Source organism: Malania oleifera, chromosome 11 (genome assembly GCF_029873635.1).
Source record: "Malania oleifera isolate guangnan ecotype guangnan chromosome 11, ASM2987363v1, whole genome shotgun sequence".
Taxonomy (NCBI): domain Eukaryota; kingdom Viridiplantae; phylum Streptophyta; class Magnoliopsida; order Santalales; family Ximeniaceae; genus Malania; species Malania oleifera.
This window is the reverse complement of record NC_080427.1, coordinates 43,731,245-43,754,423: the sequence shown is the minus strand read 5'-3', so window position 1 is coordinate 43,754,423 and position 23,179 is coordinate 43,731,245. Positions and strand designations below refer to the sequence as shown.

The following is a 23,179-nucleotide window of genomic DNA, read 5'->3' as shown; positions in this document are numbered from 1 at the left end:
CATGTTGCAATTTGGAGTAAAATTGAGGACCTAACACAGTGATAGGTCTCTTCATCAATTTATAATATATATCAAGCACATTCTCATAACCATAATGCCCTTACTAACTCTCACTTATAAGCTTAACACTAACAAACAAATACTACCAAATGACTAAAATAACCAATAACAAACCCCATACACCCCCACGAGTCGGCCAACTATCAACAGTCCCGACCCCATGCGCCAACGTGTGAGACAATTTTCAGACAGCTTTTTTCTGATTTTTTCCCTCAAACATGTTATGATTCCTTCCACAAACCCTACAGCTCCTTTGTTCTCCCATCCACCTAGTTTATTCGGTTGTGTGTCCTTTGTCCATCAATTAACTCCATGAAAGGATAAGTTGGATCCTGATGCTATTAAAAATATTTTTTCTAGATATTCTTATATTCTTATAACCGTACTTTACATTGATTATGTGTCTTTGTTGATGTCACCTTCTTTGAGTCTATACCATACTACTTTGATCCATGGTTTTAAATAACGGCCATGACCGTTACGTAATACCGTTGCGTAATTGTTTTTTGAGTTACCGAAACCATTACACACCGCAAAATTGGTGGGAAGAAAAATCACAGCTGTAGCGGCCCTTACGGACCACAACCGTTATGTAAATGCTGCTACGGCCGTTACGTAACCACTACAGGACTGTTACACCAAAAAATTTATTTTATTTTTTATTTTTTATTCTCACTTTTTCCCTCTCTTTCATAAATTATTCTCAATATACCATGTGGCGAGAGAGCAGAAAGATTATGATGAAGATGACAATGATACAAAATTTACTATTTCTTTAAATACTCACAAGAGATGCATTAATTAACGATTTGAAAATACTAACTTGTTAGGAAAATATTTTATTTTGATAATATTAGTAATTTGATATTTATATTCCATATTTTTCAACTTCCACCTTCTTCTTTTCTAGTTATTTTATATTTGTATTATTCGTATTTCTTATGTGTCTAATAGATTAATGGAGTGTGTAATGTACTGTGTTTTATTAATTAATTTAGCACACATAAGAATTTATCACAGATAAGAACAATGAGAAAAATAAAAACGCACACATGTAATTTTTCTATCAATGGTGGTTTAAAACAAATGTAAACTTGTTGCCCTTACCAAATAATTTTGTTAGTCGGACTAAAGGATCCAAAATATACTAAAACTCTTTCTAAGAAAGGTTAAAAGCTTAAAACATGCAAGTACACTAATATGCACAAGGTTGTGTGTGCTTGAAAAAAATTCACAGCCATTACACCCGCTTCCCGTTGCTGCTGCTTCCCGTTACACCCGTTACCGTTACATTATGCTACCCGCTACCGCAATTTAAAACCATGCTCTGATCCCTTGATCCTAACCTATTATATTGTGCCCCAATCCTCCTACACCTTCATCTAGTTTGAGTACTTGTCACTAGGATCATCCCAATTTGAAAGTATGCAAATGGCGACTCAAGGCAGGAGTCTCCTATAGCTTCCACTTCTACACCTCTAGCCCCCTTGTCTAATGAACCTATTTCTTGGGGGAGGGAAGGGGGCAATGAAAGGGGTAAGTGCATTAGATTATTAGTTGGAATGCTAGGGGTCTAGCGGATGTTGGGAAGAGAAGTCTAACTAGGGAGGTTTTGTTAAGGAATTCCCTCGAAATTGTCTTAATCGAGACTAAGCTTATACTAATATATAGGGAGGTAGTTAGAGGGATTTGGGAAGGACGATGCAAGGATTGGGTTTTTGTACCATCCCAACGTGCAGCGGGCAGCATTCTAGTGTTGTCGGACACTCGGTCTATTACGAGAGTGGGCAGTCAGTAGTTTAATGGGTTTTTTTCTCTCTTTCTGTCTTGCTTGATATTAGAGATAGGGGTCAATGGTGGATTTCCTCTATGTATCGCCCATCTAGGCCTGCTCTAAGGGAAAATTTTTGGGATGATTTATACTTTGTTTATGACTTATTCTCCCCTACGTGGATTAAGGATGGTGATTTTAACGCAGTCAGGTTCCCTCGACAAAAGAAGGAGGGTGGTAGGGTTAACGCCTCAATGCAGCAATTTGATTTGGTCATTAGGGAGTGTGGGTTTAGGAATCTTGCTTCGGGCAATGCCAATTTTACATGGTCAGTGGGTGAGGCTAGGGATAAGGACAAAGACATTAAAGAAAGATGGCGAAGTTACTTTAGTAAGTTGTTTAATGAAAAGCAAATAGAAGACTTAAACTTAGAATTGTCAAATGAGGAAAAGATTAAAAATATGAGATTTATTCGCAAAATTAGAGTTAACGAAGTTAAGCTTGCACTAAAAAATATGAAAAATGGGAAAGCTATGGGACCAGATAACATCCCAATTGAAGTTTGGAAATGCTTAGGTGATAACGGAATTATATGGTTAACTAATTTATTTAATACAATTATTAAAACTAAGAAAATGCCATATGAATGGAGGAAAAGCACTTTAATACCTATATACAAAAATAAAGGAGATATTCAAAGTTGTAATAACTATAGTGGAATTAAACTTATGAGTCATACGATGAAACTATGGGAAAGGGTAATTGAATAAAGATTAAGGTTAGAAACGAAGGTCTCAAAAAATCAATTTGGTTTTATGCCTGGAAGATCTACCACAGAAGCTATTTATCTTTTAAGAAAATTAATGGAAAAGTTTAAGGAAAAGAACAGGGACTTGCATATGATATTTATTGACCTTGATAAAGCATATGATAGGATACCTAGGGAAGTTCTATGGTGGGTTTCAGAAAAAAGGGGGGGGTGCATGTAGTAGGAATACCAATGTCATTAAGGATATGTACGATGGAGTAATGACTAGTGCAAGGACAATAGATGGAGAAACTAGAGAATTTCCAATCACCATAGGTGTGCATCGAGGATCTGCTTTGAGTCCTTATCTTTTTGCTTTAGTGATGGACCAATTAACTAAGAGTTTTCAAAAGGAGGTTCCATGGTGTATGTTGTTTGCAGATGATATTGTATTAATTGACGAAACTAGGGACGGAGTAGAGGCTGAATTAGAATTATGAAGAGAAGCTTTGGAATCTAGAGGCTTTAGGATAAGTAGAAATAAGACATAATATATGAAATGTAATTTTAGTAATTATAGGAGGAATATTGGAGACAAAGTTAAACTTGATGATGAAGAAATAAATAGCACTTGTAGATTTCGATACCTTGGATCTATTATGCAAGCTGAAAGAGAAATTGAAGATGATGTAATGCATAGAGTTAAAGCAGGTTGGGTAAAATAGAAAAGTGCTTCAAGTGTGCTCTGTGATCGTAGAATACCCTTAAAATTGAAAGGAAAGTTTTATAGAACAGCTATAAGACCAACTATGCTATATGGATCGGAATGTTGGACAACGAAGAAACATAATATCCAAAAAATAAAAGTCGCCGAGATGAGAATGCTTAGATGGATAAGTGGTAACATTGAAAGGTAAATTAAGGAATGAACATATCCGCAGTAAATTAGGTGTAGCTCCTATAGAAGATAAGGGAGAGACGACTCAGATTGTATGGACACTTGCAACGTAGGCCATATAGTACACCTGTGAGGAAGAGTGAGTTAGATACTGTGGAGGGCAATAAAAAGGGTATGGATAGACCTAAAATAACTTGGGAGGAGATAATAAGGATTTAATATCCTTGAATCTATCAAAAGAAATGGTCCACGATAGCATAAATTAGCAGAAAAGGATTCATATAGTCGACCCCACCTAGTGGGACTAAGACTTGGTTTTGTTGTTGTCGTTGTTGTAGTGGGTGGGGCTAGGGAGGAGGCTAGTAGAATCGGTAGGCTATTTTTTTCCGTTGACTAGGAGGAGGAGTTTCCTAATCTTTCTCAAGTAGTATTACCTAGACCCACTTCTAATCATTTTCCTATCTTGTTGGAATCTAAGAAAGTGCCTTGGGCTCCCACCCCGTTTAGGTTCGAGAATCTATGGTTAGAGCATGGCTCCTTTCAAACCTTGGCTAGGGATTCGTGGAGTAAGGATGAGGAAAGGGCCTAGGAGGGATTTATATTTACGAAGAAGTAGAAGAGGTTGAAAGAAAATTCGAAAGTGTGGAACAAGGAGGTGCTTGGAGATATAAGGACTAAAAATTCTATTATTCTAGGGAAGTTGGTAGAGTTATAATGGAAGGAGTGATCCTTTCAAGGGATGAAGAGGTTAAAAGGGTTTCTCTAGAAAACAAATTGGAAGAGCTAATCTTTAAGGATATGAGAAGTTGGAGGCAGAAAACAAAGTTTAAATGGGTTAGAGATGGTGACTGTAATTCCAAATTTTTTTCATAGTTTAGCCAATGGAAAAATGAGGAAGAATTTGATTTGGGAGTTGGAGGTGGATAGGGGGTTATTATCTCAAATGCTAATGTAATTGCCTCTGAGATCACTAATTTTTATTATAATATATATTATACTGAGGATGAGAATAGACCAATGGTAGTAAGATTAGAGTGGGATTGCCTATTTAAAAGATAGCTTGGTTAGAGAGACATTTTGAGGAAAAGGAAGTTACGACTACAATTTTTGGGATGGAGAGGGATAAAGCTCTTGGGCCAGATGGTTTTAATTTAGCTTCTTATCAAGATTGTTAGGCAGTGGTCAAGAATGATCTGATGAAGATTTTCAATGAATTCTATTGGAATGTGATTTTAAGTAAGAGTATTAATTCTCTATTTATAACTTTAGTGTCTAAGAAAAATAGGTCTATCAAGATCTCTAATATAAACCAATTAGTCTAGTTTCCAGTGATTATAAAATAATCACCAAAGCACTAGCTAAGAGGTTGAGTGTACAGCTTCATAAGACTATTTCTAAGACCCAGAGTGCTTTTGGGGGAGGTAAACAGATTGTGGATGCAAACCTGATTGCGACTGCTGAGGATATTAGGAGGAGGAAGAAGCGGCTTTGTTTTTAAGTTGGACTTTGAAAAAGCTTACACTGGAGTCAGTTGGAACTTTATGGGTAAGATTTTTGTGAGGAAGGCGTTTGGAGAGAGATGGCGTAAATGGATGAAAAGTTGTGTCTAATGTGAATTTTGTAGTAATAGTGAATGGTGAGCCCAAATCTTAGTTCAAGGCCATGAGGAGGATTAGACAAGGAGATCATCTTTCTTTGTTTTTAATTATTCTAGTGGTTGATGTTTTGAGTAGGATGGTTGATACAGTGGTGGATATAGGATTAGTGAAAGGCCTAAAAGTGGGTAGGGTGTAGATCACGGCGTCACACCTTCAATTTGCGAATGATGCTATTTTTTTTTTTTTTTTTGGAGGATCATAAGCCTTCTCTCATTAATATTTTGGAGCTTCTTCAAATTTTTGAAAGGGTTTTGGGGCTCAAGATTATTTTGGGTAAGAGTGTATTGCAGCTATTAACGTGCCTACAAAGTGTGTTAGGGAGCCTTGGAAGTTGGGTGCACTGAGCTGGGTTCGCCATTGTCCTATCTAGGGGTTCCTTTAGGAGATAATCCTAAATCATCAAGTTTTCTGGATTCAGCAGTGGAGAGAGTGTCCAAGCGTTTAGATGGGTGGAAGGGAGCCCTTTTTTCTTCGGGAGGGAGGATTACTCTAATTCAGATCTGTCTTTCTAGTATTCTGTTGTTTTTTCTTTCTATTTTTAAAATTCCAATGGGAGTTGCTAGTAAGATTGAATGAATTACGAGAGATTCTCTTTGGACAGTGATGGTGGGTTCTAGGGATCATTTGGTGAGTTGGGAGGTGGTTAGTCGGACTAAGAGGGAGGGTGGGTTGGGTCTTCGAAATTTGGTGCCTAGGAACACAACTCTTCTGGCTAAATGGCTCTGGCAATTCCCACTTGAGGTTTCCTCATTGTGGCATAAAGTAATCAAAAGTAAATTTGGACTAAATGTGAATGGATGGGATACTAATTTGGGTTTTAGATGCTCTTCGAAAGTCCGTGGAATGATATACCTCATATTTACCCTCTCTTTATTCCACATACAAAATTTGTTGGGTAAGGGTTGTAATATCTGTTTTTGGAAAGACCTATGGATGGGGAATGTTGTTCTATACACCTCTTTTCATCGCCTTTTTGGCTTGAGCTCGAGCCAAAATGATCCCATTTCTTCGTTTAGTGTAGACTTAGACAATCCTTTACCTTCATGGGATTTTCACTTCAAGAGAGCCTTAAATGATACGGAAACTATTAAGATATCTTATTTGTTGGTTATGTTGAATAATTGTAGGGTATCTTCCGAAAATGATAGTCGATATTGGTTGATGGATTCTTCGGGAGTGTATTTTTGTAAATCTTTCTTTGAATTCTTGGTTGAAACAAAATCTCCTTTCCACTCTACAAGGTTATATGTAGTGTAAAAAATCCCCCCTAAAATCAAAGTGTTTCTTTGGTTGGTTGTGCGTAGTAGGATAAATACTAATGTTGTTGCAGAGGAGACCTCTAAAGGCTCTCCTTCCTTATATATGCATTCTTTGCTTTGATTGTTCAGAGTTTGCTTCACATCTTTTCTTGCATTACGATTTTGCATGGAAGGTTTGGAACAAGTTATTCCATTACATTGAAGAAGGTTGGGTTTGTCCTAGAACAATGGAGGAGTTCTTGGCAATTTCTTTTGTGGGGTTAGGGATAAAGAAGGAATTGCATAATGGAATTGTGCTTTATTTGCAGTGTTCTAGGGTTTGTGAAGGATCATAATCTGCGTATATTTTTAGGGAAGAAGTTACCATATTGGTTGGTGTGGGAAAAGATTCTTTTTATGGCTTCTTTATGGGGTGTGGGCTATGGAAATTTCAAGCGATTGCGTGTTTCAAATGTTCAGCGCAATTGGTAGTCTCCTCTTAGGGCCTCTTGAGCTTCTTTTGTCGTTTTTTATTTTTGCATTTTTCTTTCTAGTTTTCCTAAGGATTACTAGACTTTGCTAAGGAGATGTCTTCTCTCCTAATTTTAAATTCTTGCTTTATCTAATGAATTTCTTTTTCTATCAAAAAGAAATCCTATTTCTCATGTTGTTAATCCTCATATAGCTGTTCATAGTGCGCACTTGTACCCGACATCCAATTTCAAACTTTGTTTGTAATGATTTCTTGTTGCTATCATATTACTATTGTGATAGTACTCTTAACTTCTATTGCTCTTCCAAAATCTATTTCTAAAGTCCTATCCCATTCTAGGTGGCAGCTTGCAATGGTTGAAGAGATGTATGCGCTAATAATGATACTTGGGATTTGGTACCTCTTCCTCTTGATAAGTTTGTTGTTGGTTGTCATTGGGTGTACAATGTGAAAGCCAATTATAATGCTATTCATATTGCCTCCAACCCAGTCTTCGATGAGCAAATAAAGCATATTAAAGTTGATTGCCACTTTGTTCGAGAGAAACTCGTGCAGAAGCTCATTACAACCACTCATACGAAGTCTGATTTGCAACTAGCTGGTTTATACACTAAAGTTGCGGGAGATGCTCATGTGAAATTCATTTGTAACAAACTAGGAGCATATGATAAACATGCTGCTTGGAGGGGAGGGTTGATGGTTGTGTTGGTCATTTAGCATTATTATTATGTTCTAGAGTTATGTTAGTAAGTGCAAGTTAGTACGGTTATTATGGTCATTGGCACGTCCTACTTGACAGTTGACACATGTTATAAAAAGAGGGAGAGGCCCATCATTTATGTTAGGTCTTTCAATTTACACAAAATGTTGACAATCTAAATCCCAAATTGATATCCCTGCTGTTCTCATTTAGCCCAAGCTTACTTTTAATGACTATGCCAAACGGAAGAATCCTCCAAGGAGAACAGCAAATCCATTTACCTACGAGAGCAATGTTTTTAGATGCCAAACTTCCAAAACCCAACCAACCCTCCAATTTTGACCTACTCATGACATCCCAACTCACCAAATGGTCCTTATTACCCCCAATCCTAGACCAAAAAAGGCCTCCCATAATTTTCTCAATCCTACTAACAAACCTTGTGGGAATCTTAACAATAGGTAGACAATACAACAGGATACTAGCAAGGCAAGCCTAAATAAGAGTAATTCTACCCCCAAGAGAAAAAAAGCCCCTTTCCAACCATCTAGATCGTTGGACACCCTCTCCACAACCAGATCCCAAAAGTTCATGACCTAGGATTCCAACCCCAAATGAGACCCCCAGATAAAAAGGGCCCATCCAAAGTACAACAACCTGCAACACAAGTCAACTCCCTAACTCAATCAGCAGACACATTAACAGCAGCAAGACCACTCTTCCCCACATTAATTTTAAGCCTGGAAGCACACTCAAAAATATGGAGAAGACTCTAAATTTTCAAAAAAGATGAACTATGGTCATCTAACAATTACAGTTACAACTCGAGCACTTGGATCAACAAGATGCAGAACTGCAGGTACCAAACAACAAATACAAAACAAGAACAGGCCACAAACAGCATCTCCTGCACTTGATTGACCATAGACAGCAGCACAAGCACCAAATAGTACACCTGATAGCTTCAAGAATCAGGCACAATTCTCACCAAATATAAACACATCGAAACCAGCAACAGCAGACTATAGAAAATTGCCATGATACATCCAAAAGAGAGACACATCAAACACAGCGACAGCAGCAATTTTTTTTATGGCTCCTTTTTTTCTTTTATTGTAGATCTGGGTGGTCCTTTACATTCTTGGGATTTTCACTTTCGTAGATTCTTGACCAATAGGGTGACAGAAGAGTTATCCTCCTCGCTAGTCTAGGTCTCTTTGGAAGCGGATAGTCGATCCTGATCTCTAGATTCCTCGGGGGTTTATTCTAGCAAATCTTTTTGTGATTTTTTGACTAATACTGATTCTTCCTTTCCTCTCTACAAAACTATTTAGAAGGACAAATCCCCCCTAAAATCAAAGTTTTTCTCTGGTTAGTTGTGTTTAATAGGATTAATACCAATAACTTGTAGAAGACTAGGAGACCTTTGAAAGCTCTCTTTCCAGATGTCTATGTACTTTGCTTTAACTGTTCAGAATCAGTTCCGCATCTTTTCATACAACAAAAACAACAAGCCTTAAGTCCCACTAGGTGGGGTCGGCCACATGAATCCTTTTCCGCCAATTCACCCGATCCAGAGCGTTTTCCTCTATTAGATTAAGGGTTATTAAATCTTTCCTCACTATCTCATTCCAAGTTATTTTAAGCCCATCTCTACCCCTTTTCATGCCAGAAACAAAGGTCTCCTAGTTTTCTACAAGTTATTGGTATTGCGATTTTTCCCAAAGAGTACAAAACAAGTTACTTGATTATTTTGGAGAATGTTGGGTTTGTCCAGAGACAGTGAACAAGTTTTTGGCAATTTCTCTCTCAGTTTTGGTAGTAAAAAGGAAAGGAACAGCGGTATGGAAATGTGCTTTCTTTGCAGTATTTTGGGGACTCTGGATGGAACATAATGCACATACTTTCTCAGGGAAGAAGATGCCATCTCTCTTGGCTAGGGAGAAGATTCTTTATCTGGCTTCTCTTTTGTTTGTGGGTCATGGGAACTTCAAGGGGGTATGCTTTTTGGATATTCAGTGTGATTGGCATCTGTTGTTGACTTGTTAGCACATGCTGGTTTTTCTGTATTTTTCTCCTTGCTTTTTGGTTTTTTCTTTTTGTTTTTCTGGGTTAGTCCAGAGTTCACTAAGGAGATGTCTTATTCTCCTATTTGTAAATCATTAATCTATTTATGAATTTCCTTTTCTATTAAAAAAAAAAAACATACATATAGCAAATCACAATTTCTTCACAATCCATGCTATCCACACATAGATGGTGCAGCGCCCAAAAAGGGTGCGCACAGGAAAATCAACAAAGAATGAGGAAGCCCTAAAAGGCTCAGAGAGAGAAGAAACTAAAAGAGATGATTAAGTTTGGAGAGAAGAATTCTCAGAAAGCAGCCATACATTTTATAATGCTGATGACAAAGATACCCCTAAAACAATAAAATAATATGATCTCCTCTATTAAAATCATCCTACCCTCCGAAACTATCCAGATGCAGCATCTAAACTAATTAATTTGCTTCCTTTAAAAAGGAGCTCCTTTGAATTCATTGTAGGAGTCTCAAACATGAGAAACTACATTAACAGAAGAATCTGCAATGGTAGAAACATTTACAAGAATTTGGGAGAATATTGTGCTTGAGCCATGAAGAAATTGTATATACCTACCTACAGAAATCCCTTTTTGGGCAGATTCAAGGAGGGCAGCATCAACTATCTCTTTGAGGTGGATAACCTTAGACCCTCTTTTAACAGCATTGCAAGTTATCACAACTTTAGGCTTACAATCCATGATTCTTTGGGCAAGAGCTTCTGCAGAAAATCCAGCAAATACAACCTAAAAAAACATAATGAAGTTGATTATTTACAACAGTTCAGGGGCAAAAGCATGGAAGATTAATGTTGTGCTATACCGAGTGAACAGCACCAATCCGAGCACATGCAAGCATTGTGATTGGGAGCTCCATTAGCATGGGTAAATAAATCACAACAGCATCACCCTTTGCAACTCCAATATCTTTCAAGTAATTTGCAACCTGCAGTGAGCATCACACACATTTAACCATGTCGCCAAGGACAGGCCAGAGAGCAAGCATGCAGCCAGCATGTTGCCTGTGTTTTGTGCATGCATGAGAGAGAGAGAGAGAGAGAGAGAGAGAGAGAGAGAGAGAGAGAGAGGAGATTCAATTAAACCTGGCAAACTCTGTCCAGCAGACCACTGTACGTTAAACTACAGTCAGAACCAGGCTCATTTCCTTCCCAATAGATAGCAATTTTGCCACCATTTCCAGCATCAATATTTCTATCCAAGGAATTATAACAGATATTGGTGACACCACCCTTGAACCACTGCTTGGAAAAATAAATAATAAATAAAAAGTCAGAATTGAAACTCTTTTAACAACACTATTTAATTGAAAATTTTAAGAATAGAAATTGACAATACAGAACAAGAAAGCCCATTGTCCCACAAAAGTTAACAATCATTCAGGGGCCAATAGTTACATTTCTCTCTCATTTTAAAAAAGAATTGGATATTGTGGAACAGAACTTCCTAACTGCTGCTTTGGATTTTTGGGAATTGGCAGTAGTAATTGAGACAAATTCTGAAGCCATCAGCCATATTCCTTGCTGAACTGCTGAAGTATTAGGTAAATTGGAAGATCTAACCACAATGATTGGTGTCTTCCCTCCATTTATAATTTATCCTAGTAGATAACAATGACCAGATAGAAAAGATATCTCCTTTAACAAACTGGAAAATCCAGATAGAAAACACAAAGGAAAAACCTACAGACTAAAGAACAAAAGAGAATTAAAAAAATATCACAAACTAACACTCTAACACATGACGCCAATCAAGCGGAATATCAAAAAAGCTCACCCCCTTAAAATTCCCTTGTCCCAGACACCAAAAAGAAGTCATATAATGTATCTTTTCCCAAACCAGCACCTGAGCCGATTTCTTCCCTAGAAAAATGTGCTCCATCCACAACCCACAAAAAACTGCAAAAAAAAGAACACATTTCCAAAGCGCTGCCCTTTCCTTTTTCCTGCCAATCCAGAAAAATTCGACGCCAAAAAAAATACCAAATAGCTTATTCCAAACACGTTTAGAACTCACCCAACATTTGCCTAAAAATACCAAATAGCTTATTCCAAACACTCAAGCATAGTCACAATGAATGAAGAAATGATTCTGAACAATTAAAGCAGAGAACACATACGTCTGGAGATATAGCCTTCAAAGGTCTCCTAACCTGCAAGAAGTTATTGGTATTAATTCTATCAGGTGCAACCAACCAAATAAAGCCTTAATTTTAAAGGGGACTTGGCCTTCCAAATGGAACTACAAAGCGGAAAAGAAAATTTTGACCTATTCAAAAAATCACCAAAAAGATTTACACAAATAAACCCCCGAAGGATCCAGAGACTAAGACTGAACTGTCCTCTAAATAAAAACGACAGTTATTCAACAAGAATAGCAGAGAGGATAGCTGTCCCATCTCCCTATCATTTAACGATCTACAGAAGCGGAAATCACAAGAAGGCAAGGACCACCTGAATCAACAACCAAAGAAGAAGTGGACTCATCCTGCCCTGAGCTTAGGCAAAAAAGCATGGAAAAGAGGTGGACAGAACTCCATTCCCCAAGCAAGGATCTTTCCAAAACCATATTACTACCTCTACCCACCAGGAATCTAATATGGGGAATGAAGAGGGAATAATGAGTAATAGCTTTCCACGAACTTTCCGAAGAACACCTAAATCTCAAATTGATATCCCACCCATTCTCATCTAATCCATACTTACTTTTAACAACCAAATGCCACAAAGAGGAATTCTCTAGTGTGAACCACCAAAGCCATATAGCTGAAAGGGTTGTGTTTTTAGACACCAGAAAAGGAATATCCTCCACTGCTGTAGGCAGAATTCCATCTCTATGCTAGAACTTATTCACCAACCCATCATTGTCAAAAATAGAAGTCCCTCCAGACCTTCCAACAAGGATGGATGGACATAACATAAACCCCTTATTTCATCATTGAAGTAAAAACATACCCACATATGGTTCTCGAATCTCACCCAAGAACAACCCCCAACCACAATCAAAATTGATATTATCAACACTAATTGAATCTTAAAAAATCCCCCCATTTCTTAATGTTCTTAACTTTAATAATCTCATTAGAAATTTTGAACCTCCGACATTCTTCTCAACATGAGGCACTTCCACAATACTGAACTCTCCTTTAGAATCTCTCCGTAGTAACTTTGTCATTGACTCTCCAGATTTTTCTCTCCTATCTTCGAATATCTTCTTCATTTCAACACCCAAAAAAGCAGCCTTTTGACGAGCATAAACCTTGTTACCTTCAAATTTATCCGTATAAAGACGACAATCATCAGATTTCTCCCCCAACCCTGCTTAATTATACTTTTTTCAGTGCCATCTTCTAATACATCTTCGGACCTAGACGCAATTTGTCACCAGTCTTGAAATGAATCCAGTCTTCTAGCATCCTGAGCTTCCTATCACTTCAATTCGTATTTTTACTAGATGGACCTTGAATAATAATCTATTAACTGAAGGCTGAATAAAAATTCTGTTATCGAAGGGTATATCTTCTTCGTTCCCAACACTCATCTTCTAAGATGTAGCAACAGTATTTTGAGCCTGTCCATTACCCAGAACCAACATGGCTGTACATGGGCCCTTTTTTTTTTTTTTTTTGATAAACAAGAAACGAAATTAAAAGAGAGAGAGGAATGTACATCAGAAAATTAGAAAGAGAAAGGAAAATAAAAAAGACAAGACAGGGAGAATAAGAAATGCTCCCTTTACATCAATAAAAACTAGTTACAAAGAATGCAACCTAAACACATATAACTAAACTGAATGTAACAGGGCCAATCAATCCCGCTGCAAGTCTTCCAAAGAAGCATGACCAAAAAAACCATTTTTTGACACCCACAGCAATGCAAGATATACCACTCTACTCCAAAGCAGATTGTTAGTAGTAGCCACACCTTTGAATATTCTAGTGTTTTCTCCAACCAAACACACCAAATAATAACCATAATGGTGCAACGCCATACAGCTTTCCAGCTTTCCTATCCTTTCCTTTGCCAAACCCCTAAAAGTTATGGTATAAAAGGCCTTCAAAGTGTATGGACAGACCCAAAATTCACCAAATATACCAAATAACTTCTTCCAAATAGCCAACGTGAGAGGGCAATGAAGTAAGGGATGTGCACAAGTCTCTTCACTCCTCATGCAAAGGACACAAATTGAAGTCAAAATCAACCTTTCCTAAACATTAGGCCTAGTCAAATGATTGGCCCAATTTAGTCAAACATGAAAGACCTCCTTTTCCTAGGCCAAGTCCAAAATAAGAAGCATGTAGCCCAGACCTATTCTCTTCTCTACCTCCTCCCCGAACACAACCCTAGCCTCTCTGATCATCTTTGCTCCATCGAGAACCCTAGATTCCTTCTTGCTCCTATCGATCGAAACTTACTTATTTGAGACGGCTCCACATTCATTCAAATACATATTGTCTCCACATCGATGACACAAATCTTGTTTCCTGACCCTCAGACCCTGCTTTACAAAATTGACTTGACTATCACTACCACCACCTTCACGATTTTTGCCTTCTAGCACCACCCAACTCCACGATCTATGTCATGAGAAGTAATTTGCACCTACGCTCCTAGTATCCTCATGAAAATCCTTTGCTATCTCACAAAAAGCACTCGAAAATCTTCACCACCTATCGCCTTTTTCACCCCTAGGAATAAAAAATGAAAACTTCTTCCTTTTCCATCCCTAATCCTAACTCCAAATACTTACCACCTTTTTCCATTAAATGAACATCTAGAGTTTTGTGATACCCAATCAAACAAATCAAAACCCCCTTTGCATACAACTGAAAATAGATATGCCATCAACAAACCAAAACACAACCTCTCATGAAAACCTAACCCACCTATTATAAGAGACATTGCTCTCGACCACAAGCAAGGAAACAACTTCCCCAACCTTATCCAATCATAGATCGAACGTCTATCTTCGGTCTAAATCGGTCATTTCAACATCGGCTACCTCAAGGAGTTCCATAGCATCAAATGCACAGAGGGAAGGGAGTAGTTCGCAAGAGGGAGAGATAGAGAAAGCAAGACATCATAATAGTTCGCCTTTTCTCCATGCGTCTTTGATCGATTCTAACTCGACGGAAGAAAGCTACATGTCGTTGGCGTTGTTGGTGGAATGAAACTCATCGATAAAGAAAGACAACTGCTAGAGGCTGACACCCTTTTTAATTTTCAAATTAGCACCACCCAAACCACTTTTAGCCGAATTGATTTTTAGTCCTAAAATCTTCTCAAATTTTTTTCACAGACTAAGTTCCCGCAAAATTTCTTAGTACTATTGTCTAAAAAGCAAGTAGTATCAGCAAATTGTTAGTGAGACACTTACACCTTATCCCTACTTACCTCCAAACCCCTAATCACAACATAATCCTGAGCATGCAATACCAACCTACTCAAACCATTCACAACCAACGTGAACGAAAACAGAGATAATGAATCCCCTTGTCTTAACTCCCTAGACATCTCAAACCACTCCCTACACTTACCATAAATTATCACTGATAAATTGGCAGAACTAAGGCAATCTTTGATCCATTTACACCATAAGAACACAAAGCCTACTTAACCATTACCTCATACAAGAATCCTCGATTAACCATATCAGAAGCTTTCTCAAAATCTAATTTAAAAATAATGCCTTGATTTCCTCTCCTTTTAACATCCTCTACAACTTCATTAGCTACCAAAATTGTATCTAGAATTTGTCTCTCTATTTCAAAAGCACATTGGGCTAACTAAACAATATCACCCAACACCTCCCTAAGTCTCCTCAACAAGCCTTCAGTAAGAAACTTAAAAATTCTAGTGACTAAACTAATCAATCTAAAATCTCTAACCTTCCTCACTTCTCTTTTTTGGGGAATGAGCACAATAAAAAAGGAATTAATGCTTTTACACACTATGCCATTTTTAAGAAATTCCCTGAAAAAACCTATTACATCATCCTTCAAAATAGCCCAACTATCCTTTTTTTAATAAGAGAAGAAGATATCATTAATAGAAAGAGAATTTACAAGAGGGAGAATGAGAAATCCCCCAAGACAAACTAAGACATTCCAAGACCAAACAAAAAACATAAAAAAATGCCCAAGAAAAAAAATCATCCAGTTCCTCCAATCTCTTTGAAACTCCTGAAAGCTTGCCTCTTTAAAAAAATTCATACTCAACATACCACAAAGAGGCCAAATAGTTTAGTTTTTCCCAAATCAGCATTTGGTTTAATTTTTTCCTAAAAAATATCCAGGTATTAAGTTCCATTCATAAACCTCATAATATCGAGAAAAAGCCACACTTCTATAAAGTTGCCCTATACTTTCTTCTACCAAACCTTGCAAAGGATATTAAAAAGCCTGCCATCAAGGGGGGACAAATTTAGCTTTCTCCCATAACACCAAAAAGCATAATCCAAATACCATCCAAAAAAAAAAAGCCCCAGTAAAACCATCCAAGCATGGACCTTTATCCCTATCCATCTCCATCAATGCCTTTCTTGTCTCTTCCATTTCAAATGGCCTCTCAAGCCAATTAGCAGACTTCCCAATCGGTTCCCAATCAAGACCATTCACCTACTATTCCCACAATCCTCAAAATAAAGGGATCTAAAAAATTAGTAATCCATGTTACTCTATTAGAATCATCCATCCTCTATTTGCACATTGGTAGGTTTCTTGGTTGAATTTCTTCAAGCTCAAAAAAATCTGTTTCTTCAGGAAGAGAGCTCTTGGTTATTTAAGAATCCCCAAGCCCGAACCTATGAAACTCTATCTCCATCTCAGCTGAAATATTATTTTCTATTTAAACTTCCTTTGGGCCTGTGTTATTAATCCCATTTTTAAGAGATTGGCTGTAACTTGTAAGTAGCCTTCGCTAGAATGGGCTTCTGATTTCTGCCTTGCAGCCCCTCTTGTCTAAACCTTGGCACCCATAACTTCTTGTTCCCCCCATGTCCAAAGTTCCCATAACTACCAAAATCTCTCACCATGAATGTGTTGAAAATTCCTTGAATATCCTCCCAAAAAATTCCAAAATTCAGAATCTTTCCTCCTCCGCTGAGAATTCCCTGAACATCCCTCCCCGAAAATTTTGAAGATCTAAATCTTTACTTCTCTACAGAAAGTTCCATGAATATCCTCCTCGAAAATTTTTTTAATTCAAAATCTTTCCTTATCCGCATCCCTGGCTACCCACCTGAAAATTCTGTGCTTCAAAATCTTTCCTTCTCTACTAATAATTCCCTGAATATCCTCTTACCTTCCCTGTTGAGATTTCCCCGAATATCCTCCCTAAAAATTTTGAAATTCAAATACCTTCCTCTGAAATCCAAATTCTTTCCTCTGAAATTCAAATTCTTTCCTTTGAAGTTCAATTTTTTTCCTTCTCTGGTCATCTGCATTCAAGCTTCCCCTTCTCCAGCAATCCTAAGCATCACGTAACTCCATAGCTGGTTTAGGGTACTTCCGAACATTCATGGAGCTGCAATCCATACATTAGTAACACAAATCTCCTCCCTTCCTCTCTTCAACTACCTAGGTGGTTTCGAAATCCCCCTTGATGAGGCACCTTCGACCTTCGATTTTCTGAAGAAATTATACCAACCTTCTGCCTCCTTCCCTTCCAGAATGCCAATGGATTGAATAACACCACTATACGGAATTTTCTCCAAAGATAAAAACCTACCAAAATAATTGGCCCTCAATATGAACATATGAAAATTATTAGGCACTCGGGAAGTATTGACCCAAGGATCAATAGTCTTTGCGAGGAAAAAGGAATTCAGCTCTTTGACAATCCAATTAGTCTTCTCCAAAGATAGATGCCGTCGAAACACTCATCTAGTGCTCTTCTCGGTAATCTTAAAAGAGGGCATCCTCAACAATAGCAAAGGTCTTGCTGCCAATGACCAAATAAGATTCTCCCATGATCAAAAAAACTTGGATTTAAAAGAGAAGATATGGAAGCACTCTGATTTTGGAATTCAAAAGAAAGAGACAAAAGGCTCTTTATTGGGGATAAACAAAGAGGGAGTGGAAAAACACAAGGAAAAAAACTTTGGATTTCAATAGGAAGAAACAAATGGTCTAAACTAAGAATAACAAAAGAATGACGAGGAGAAGCAAAAGAGAAAGGTTGCCGGTAGGGGTTTGGGTTAAGGAATGAGAAAGAGCATCCATGGCAGTGGCAATTGATTTGACCTATATTATTCACCATGCTATGGCCAGCAAAATGCGTGTACCCTCAAAGACAGAGAGAGAGAGAGAGAGAGAGAGAGGGGGGGGGTGCAATGTTTGATTGCAATTTTATACAAAATGACTTTTTCTTCAAAGAGAAGATCCTCCTCTTCTACGGATTTGAGATTGGCTCTCATCTGATCAACTAATAATTCCTTTTCACATTCAGCTATGCTGCCCGTATCTTCTTCCAAATTATCAATCAGATCATCTTCTTCTTCCCCCTCTTGTCCCGTTATCATCTCCTCCCTCGACACTGAGAACAAAGAAGACAAATGATCGCTAGTTTCAATTTGATCCCTGTTGTTCGTGGAGATCTCTGCTCCATTCTATGTGAGCTCTTGACCTTCACCAGCTATAGTGAACTCGGCCCAACCAAAATATCCAAACTTGCGAATTTTGTTTTGCCCCTTCCCACCTTATCCGCAAGCCTATATTGTTGTGTTTCTTGGGCTAAACTCGTTTTGGAAACCCCTATTGGGACAGTGCTTTTTTTTTTTATAACCCGTATTGACTTTGATTTCCTTAGCTCATCTGTATAGGGCCTTTGAGTGGCCAATCTAGACTATCCAAGCCTTTCAGCCCCACAAAAGACTTCCCAGAAAATTTAAAATATTTCCCTGCTTCCACACCATCCCATCATATGGGATTAGGATTCCTAAAAGGAAAGAATCCTCCCCAGTCCCTTGCCTTTGCTGATTCCATCCTCATCAACAAAGCTCGTCTAGTTATGTCGGCAAAGAAGAAACTTGGCGAAAGTCTCTTAAGAACCCTTCTCCTCTCCTTTGGCCTAACATTCGATAAGCCAATGGATGCGCCCAAGATGCCCAATACTCAAGCCCCAATAGGCAAGTGGAGAATATAAGGAAGAAGAATTTTCACCCATCTCTAAATGAAGGTCAAAATCTCTCTCCAGCTCCCCAAGATTCATGTTGCAAGATCATATCGTGAAGCAAGTATAGGAAGCCAACAACTCAATTTCTAAAAAGTTTTTTTTTTATAATAAAAGAAGGTATATTAGATAGAGGAAGAGAAAATACAATGAAAGGGGACAAGAAGTCCACCCCAAAAAAAATAAAATAAAATAAAATAAAAAAATCAACTATTCAATCCTTTTCCTACATAGTTCACCAAACTCTTCAATTTAGCTAACTCCCTTTGACCGTTTTTAGTTTTGTCATCAAAACACACTTCATCTACCCCAAGATCACAAAATTTTAAAACCAATTTATCCATAATATCTTAAACTTCAAAATCCTTCCTTGAAATCTCTTCCACTGGTCTTGATAAAATACTGTCCTTGTGCGGCAGCTCATTAACCAAATCGTCATTTTCAAATAAAAGAGACCCCCTCCAATCCTTCCAAAGGGGATAGGTGTACCGTGTACATATGATAAAGTCCCCTAAACCGTCTTTGGAGCCAAAAACATAGCATATTGTTCCCTAATTTCATCCAATAGTAAACCCCCACCATAATCAAACTCAATAAGACCAAAATTTTCATTATCTAATAAATCCCACCATTTCATGACCTCCTTTCCATTGGAAAAGTCTCTTGATGAAAAAAAATGAAATAACTAAAAGTATTAAAGAGGATGATGCAGCAAAGGTTTACAAAAGTGATGGAGTTATGGGCAGGTTATCAGCTGCCTCAGACCTTAAGGCAGAGGGATCTAAAGGTCCCAAGGTTTATACTCATCAGAAGATTGCGCAGATGAGTGGGGAAATGAAAAAATTGTCCAAAGAAAAAGAGAAAGCACTCTGGTGAGGTTGTGCCAAAGATTTTAACGAGGAATTTAAAAGGAGAGTTTGTTATTGTGGAAGTTAAAAATGTTAAGATGACGAGCAATTCTTGTGATGGGGTTAGCAAAGGGAAGGCGGTGATGAAATGAGAAGATTTATCATATAATGGAAACAATGGTCTTAGTGAGTTTTACTGCGGTATAGGTTTATTGTTGGTTAAAATTAGGGAACAATATGGATATTTTTTTTATTCGAGTGACATTCTAGGGGACTTATCATATGTACATCCATCCCCTTTGCAAGGATTGGAGGGGCGTTCTCTATATTTGAAAATGACGATATGGTTAATGATCTGCAGCGCAAGGATGGTATTTTACTAACACCGGTGAAATATATTTTAAGGGATTTAGAAGTTCAAGATCTCATGGATAAAATGGATTTTAAAGTTTTGTGATTCTAGGGGGAAATGAAGTACATTTTGATGGGTGTAAAAACATAACTAAAAAGGGTCAAAGGGAGTTAGCTAACCTAAAGTGTTAGGTGAATTATGCAGGAAAAGGGTTGAAGAGGGGATTCCTTGTTTAATTGTTACTTTTTATTTTTTATTTTTCATTTTGTTTTATTCTATTTTATGGGGTGAACTTATTGTCCTCTTTCTCTATAACTTCTCTTTCTCTATCTAGTATACCTTTTCTATTATCAAAAAAAGAAAAAACATTGGATGAGCCACAATCAAAGCATCCCAATGTACCATTGTTGGTTTGGAGGATTCAGTTCATTTGCAGAAGACGAAAGTTCCAGCAAAGTAGCAATAAAGGCCCTCCACCCATTTTTTCTGGACTCCTTCAAGAATTTGCACAACTTGGAATTTGCATTTGTTATCCTTCCTCAAACAAAAATATCTACCTCTGCCATTTTCTATAATGTTGAGACTAACTATGTTACCTATTTTGCTGAAGGTAAGCCCTCTTTGACCACCACCAGTCCCATCACTAGCTTTGCATGCTACCTATGTCAACCTTAGAGCCCTCACAAGCTCCTCTTTCTCCATCACTACAAAAGAAATGTGTTGCCCTACAAATTCCGTGATACATATGTTGAGTCGTCCAATTGGTTTATAGACAAAAACCACCTTCCTTTCAATTTGAATATTGCTTAGCATCCCATCCCCTCTACGAGGGAGAAAGAAGTTCCGACTAGGCAAGAAATCAAGGAAGAAAAGGCAAAAGAGGGTACAGGCGCTAGGCGAGCAATAATTTATGAGCAAAGGTAATAATCTGATGGTGCATGAAGGTTACTGGCAATGTACAACAATATTCTAATGGACAAAGGTGGGATTACATTGGTTAAAGATGCATGAAAGGAGAATAATGGTGTTTGAGAGGCTACAGAGTTTAGCTCTTGGAGAACGGGAAGATACTAGTGGTCAACAAAGGATTTTTGATGGTGCATGATGGACGAGATGGTGTGCAATATTCAATAATGGTAAAAATGTGATTAAGATGTTAATAGATTTAGCCTTTTATGGATGGAGCAGCATGAGGAGGAGGTTTCTGATGAAAGAGGTTTGCGAGAGAGGGGGAGGAAGTGGCCATGCTCATAGACTCTCATAGAGGAGGCAACGAAGAGAGTTCATTTCGCCCCATCAGCCCATCATTCCCAAAACCTCTCCTTTCTCAATCAAGAAAATCTTATTAGACTCTTAAAGAATAGGGCAATGATTGGATAACAATCTAGCCAACAACTGTTGTTCATCCCTCTTCGTCCATACGGAAACTGTTGATTCTGTACTCTTGTTCATACCATCATGACAAGAGGCCTACTATTCTCAAATATAAGCAAAGCCAAATCATTTGTTACCTCACTCACGTCGGCTTGTAGGTTTTGACGACTCAGGCTAAAGAAGTTCATGTTATTCAATCTCTTAGCATGTGAGCTTTTCCTCTAAATTCTTTTTTCAACCCACTTCTCTACTGAAATAAGCTATGATTAACCCAATTAACCTAAAAGAGGAGACCACCCTCAGCCTATAACTAAAAGTCCAACCTGCCCAAGTTGTTGAAAATTTACAAGTCAATCTTGGATAATATTCTGTCAACTTTTCCCCCTAAACTAAGAAACAGCAGAAGCTTTCTTCCTTGATGATGATACAATTGATTCCTTTGAAAAGTTTGCCCTTCATCTTTAAATGCTTTCAACGCTTTATTTTTAAAGGTTTTGCAATGAGGAAGGAGAAGAAAGATGCATTGCTCTTTCTATCACTAGGCATATTGGTTAGAGAGGAATGCCAAAATCTTAAGGGTATTGCTACCTCTCATAATTTCATTTAGAGCAGAGTCATTTTTCTTTTGTTGCTATGTTGCTATACACATGGCTTGTTTCATTCGAAAATATGTAGCAAGAATTGTATTGTGTTGCTTAGCAATATTGAAGATATTTTTCATTTTTCATCATTTTCATTGACTTGTTAAAGGATGTTTGTTCTCCATGTTTTTTCCTTTCTTTTGTTCTATTTCTTTCCTTTATCTCTTTCAATCAAGTTCTTTGTTTATCCCCAAAAAAAAAAACAGGCTTATTGCTTACAACTAAGTGGAGATGGTGGTTGTGATACTTTGGGAAGCTTGGAAAAAGAAAACACTTAGTGATGATGATGGTTGTGATACTTTAGGGAGTTTGATTATACAAATTAAAGGTTATAAATTACATGGGACTGATTTGAAGGAAAATCAATTTTGAAGTTTCTCAATGGACAACAAACTCTTTTCTTGAGGAAGAAAACAAATGTTTTGGTGAGCTTCGGTGGTGTAGTCGGTGTAAACCCTTCATTTTTAAGTAAATTGTTTTGATTGGGGCCTTGTGTGAATTATTTTAAGTTTTTTCTTTTTTTTTTTTGGATATAAAAATCATTAAGATAGAAGAATGAATACAATTAATGAGAAAACCTCAAAAAAAAATAAAAAAAACAAAATAAAAACTAAAATATGCTCACACAAAACAAAAAAACCGAATTGCACTCAAAAACCCACAATTAATCAAATTCCTCTTTCATCTTTCATCTACTTTGACCCAAATTCCTCTTCTTTTTCTTTCTTTTACTTCTACTAATAAAGGTTTCTTTCCTTTTCTCTTTCTTTTCTTTCATTTTTCTTTACTTTAATCTTTCCTTTTTGTTTTTTTTGTTTTTCTCACCAACCAAACAGATCCCTTCTCTGAACTTCCTTTCTTTCCTTTATTTTCCTTCCTTTTCTCCCAAAGACCCAAACAAATCCAAAGATTCTTGTTTCTTCAGCCCTAAAATCATGAAGAAGTAATAAAGATTTTATGGATTAAGAAATATTGTTTTTTCCAATATTCGTGGATTTTGAATCTTGAATAGATTGAAGAATTTCTTGCAATCTCTCATTGCTTAAATATTCTTCAATTGATTTTCGTTAGCCGCATCAAATTTCCAGCGGCAAAGGGTACATACTGTAGTATTTTTCAAGCAGTTGTCAT

The 23,179-nt window shown here is 37.4% G+C and overlaps 1 protein-coding gene across 6 annotated transcripts in view; it reads right to left on the bottom strand.

The window, feature by feature from the left end:
* The window catches only part of LOC131167891 (acetyl-coenzyme A synthetase, chloroplastic/glyoxysomal), a 124,223-nt gene that overhangs the window by 87,521 nt on the left and 13,523 nt on the right, over nt 1-23,179 (bottom strand). For all 6 annotated transcript variants that reach the window (XR_009140174.1, XR_009140173.1, XM_058126946.1 and 3 more), the window contains exons 3-5: nt 10,749-10,904; nt 10,469-10,591; nt 10,224-10,392 (exon numbers count right to left, since the gene is read on the bottom strand). Coding sequence is in view for 4 of the 6 variants with exons in the window: in XM_058126946.1 (XP_057982929.1) it covers nt 10,224-10,392; nt 10,469-10,591; nt 10,749-10,904 (448 nt within the window). In the remaining 2 variants the exon portion in view is untranslated. The remainder of the gene's footprint in view (nt 1-10,223; nt 10,393-10,468; nt 10,592-10,748; nt 10,905-23,179) is intronic.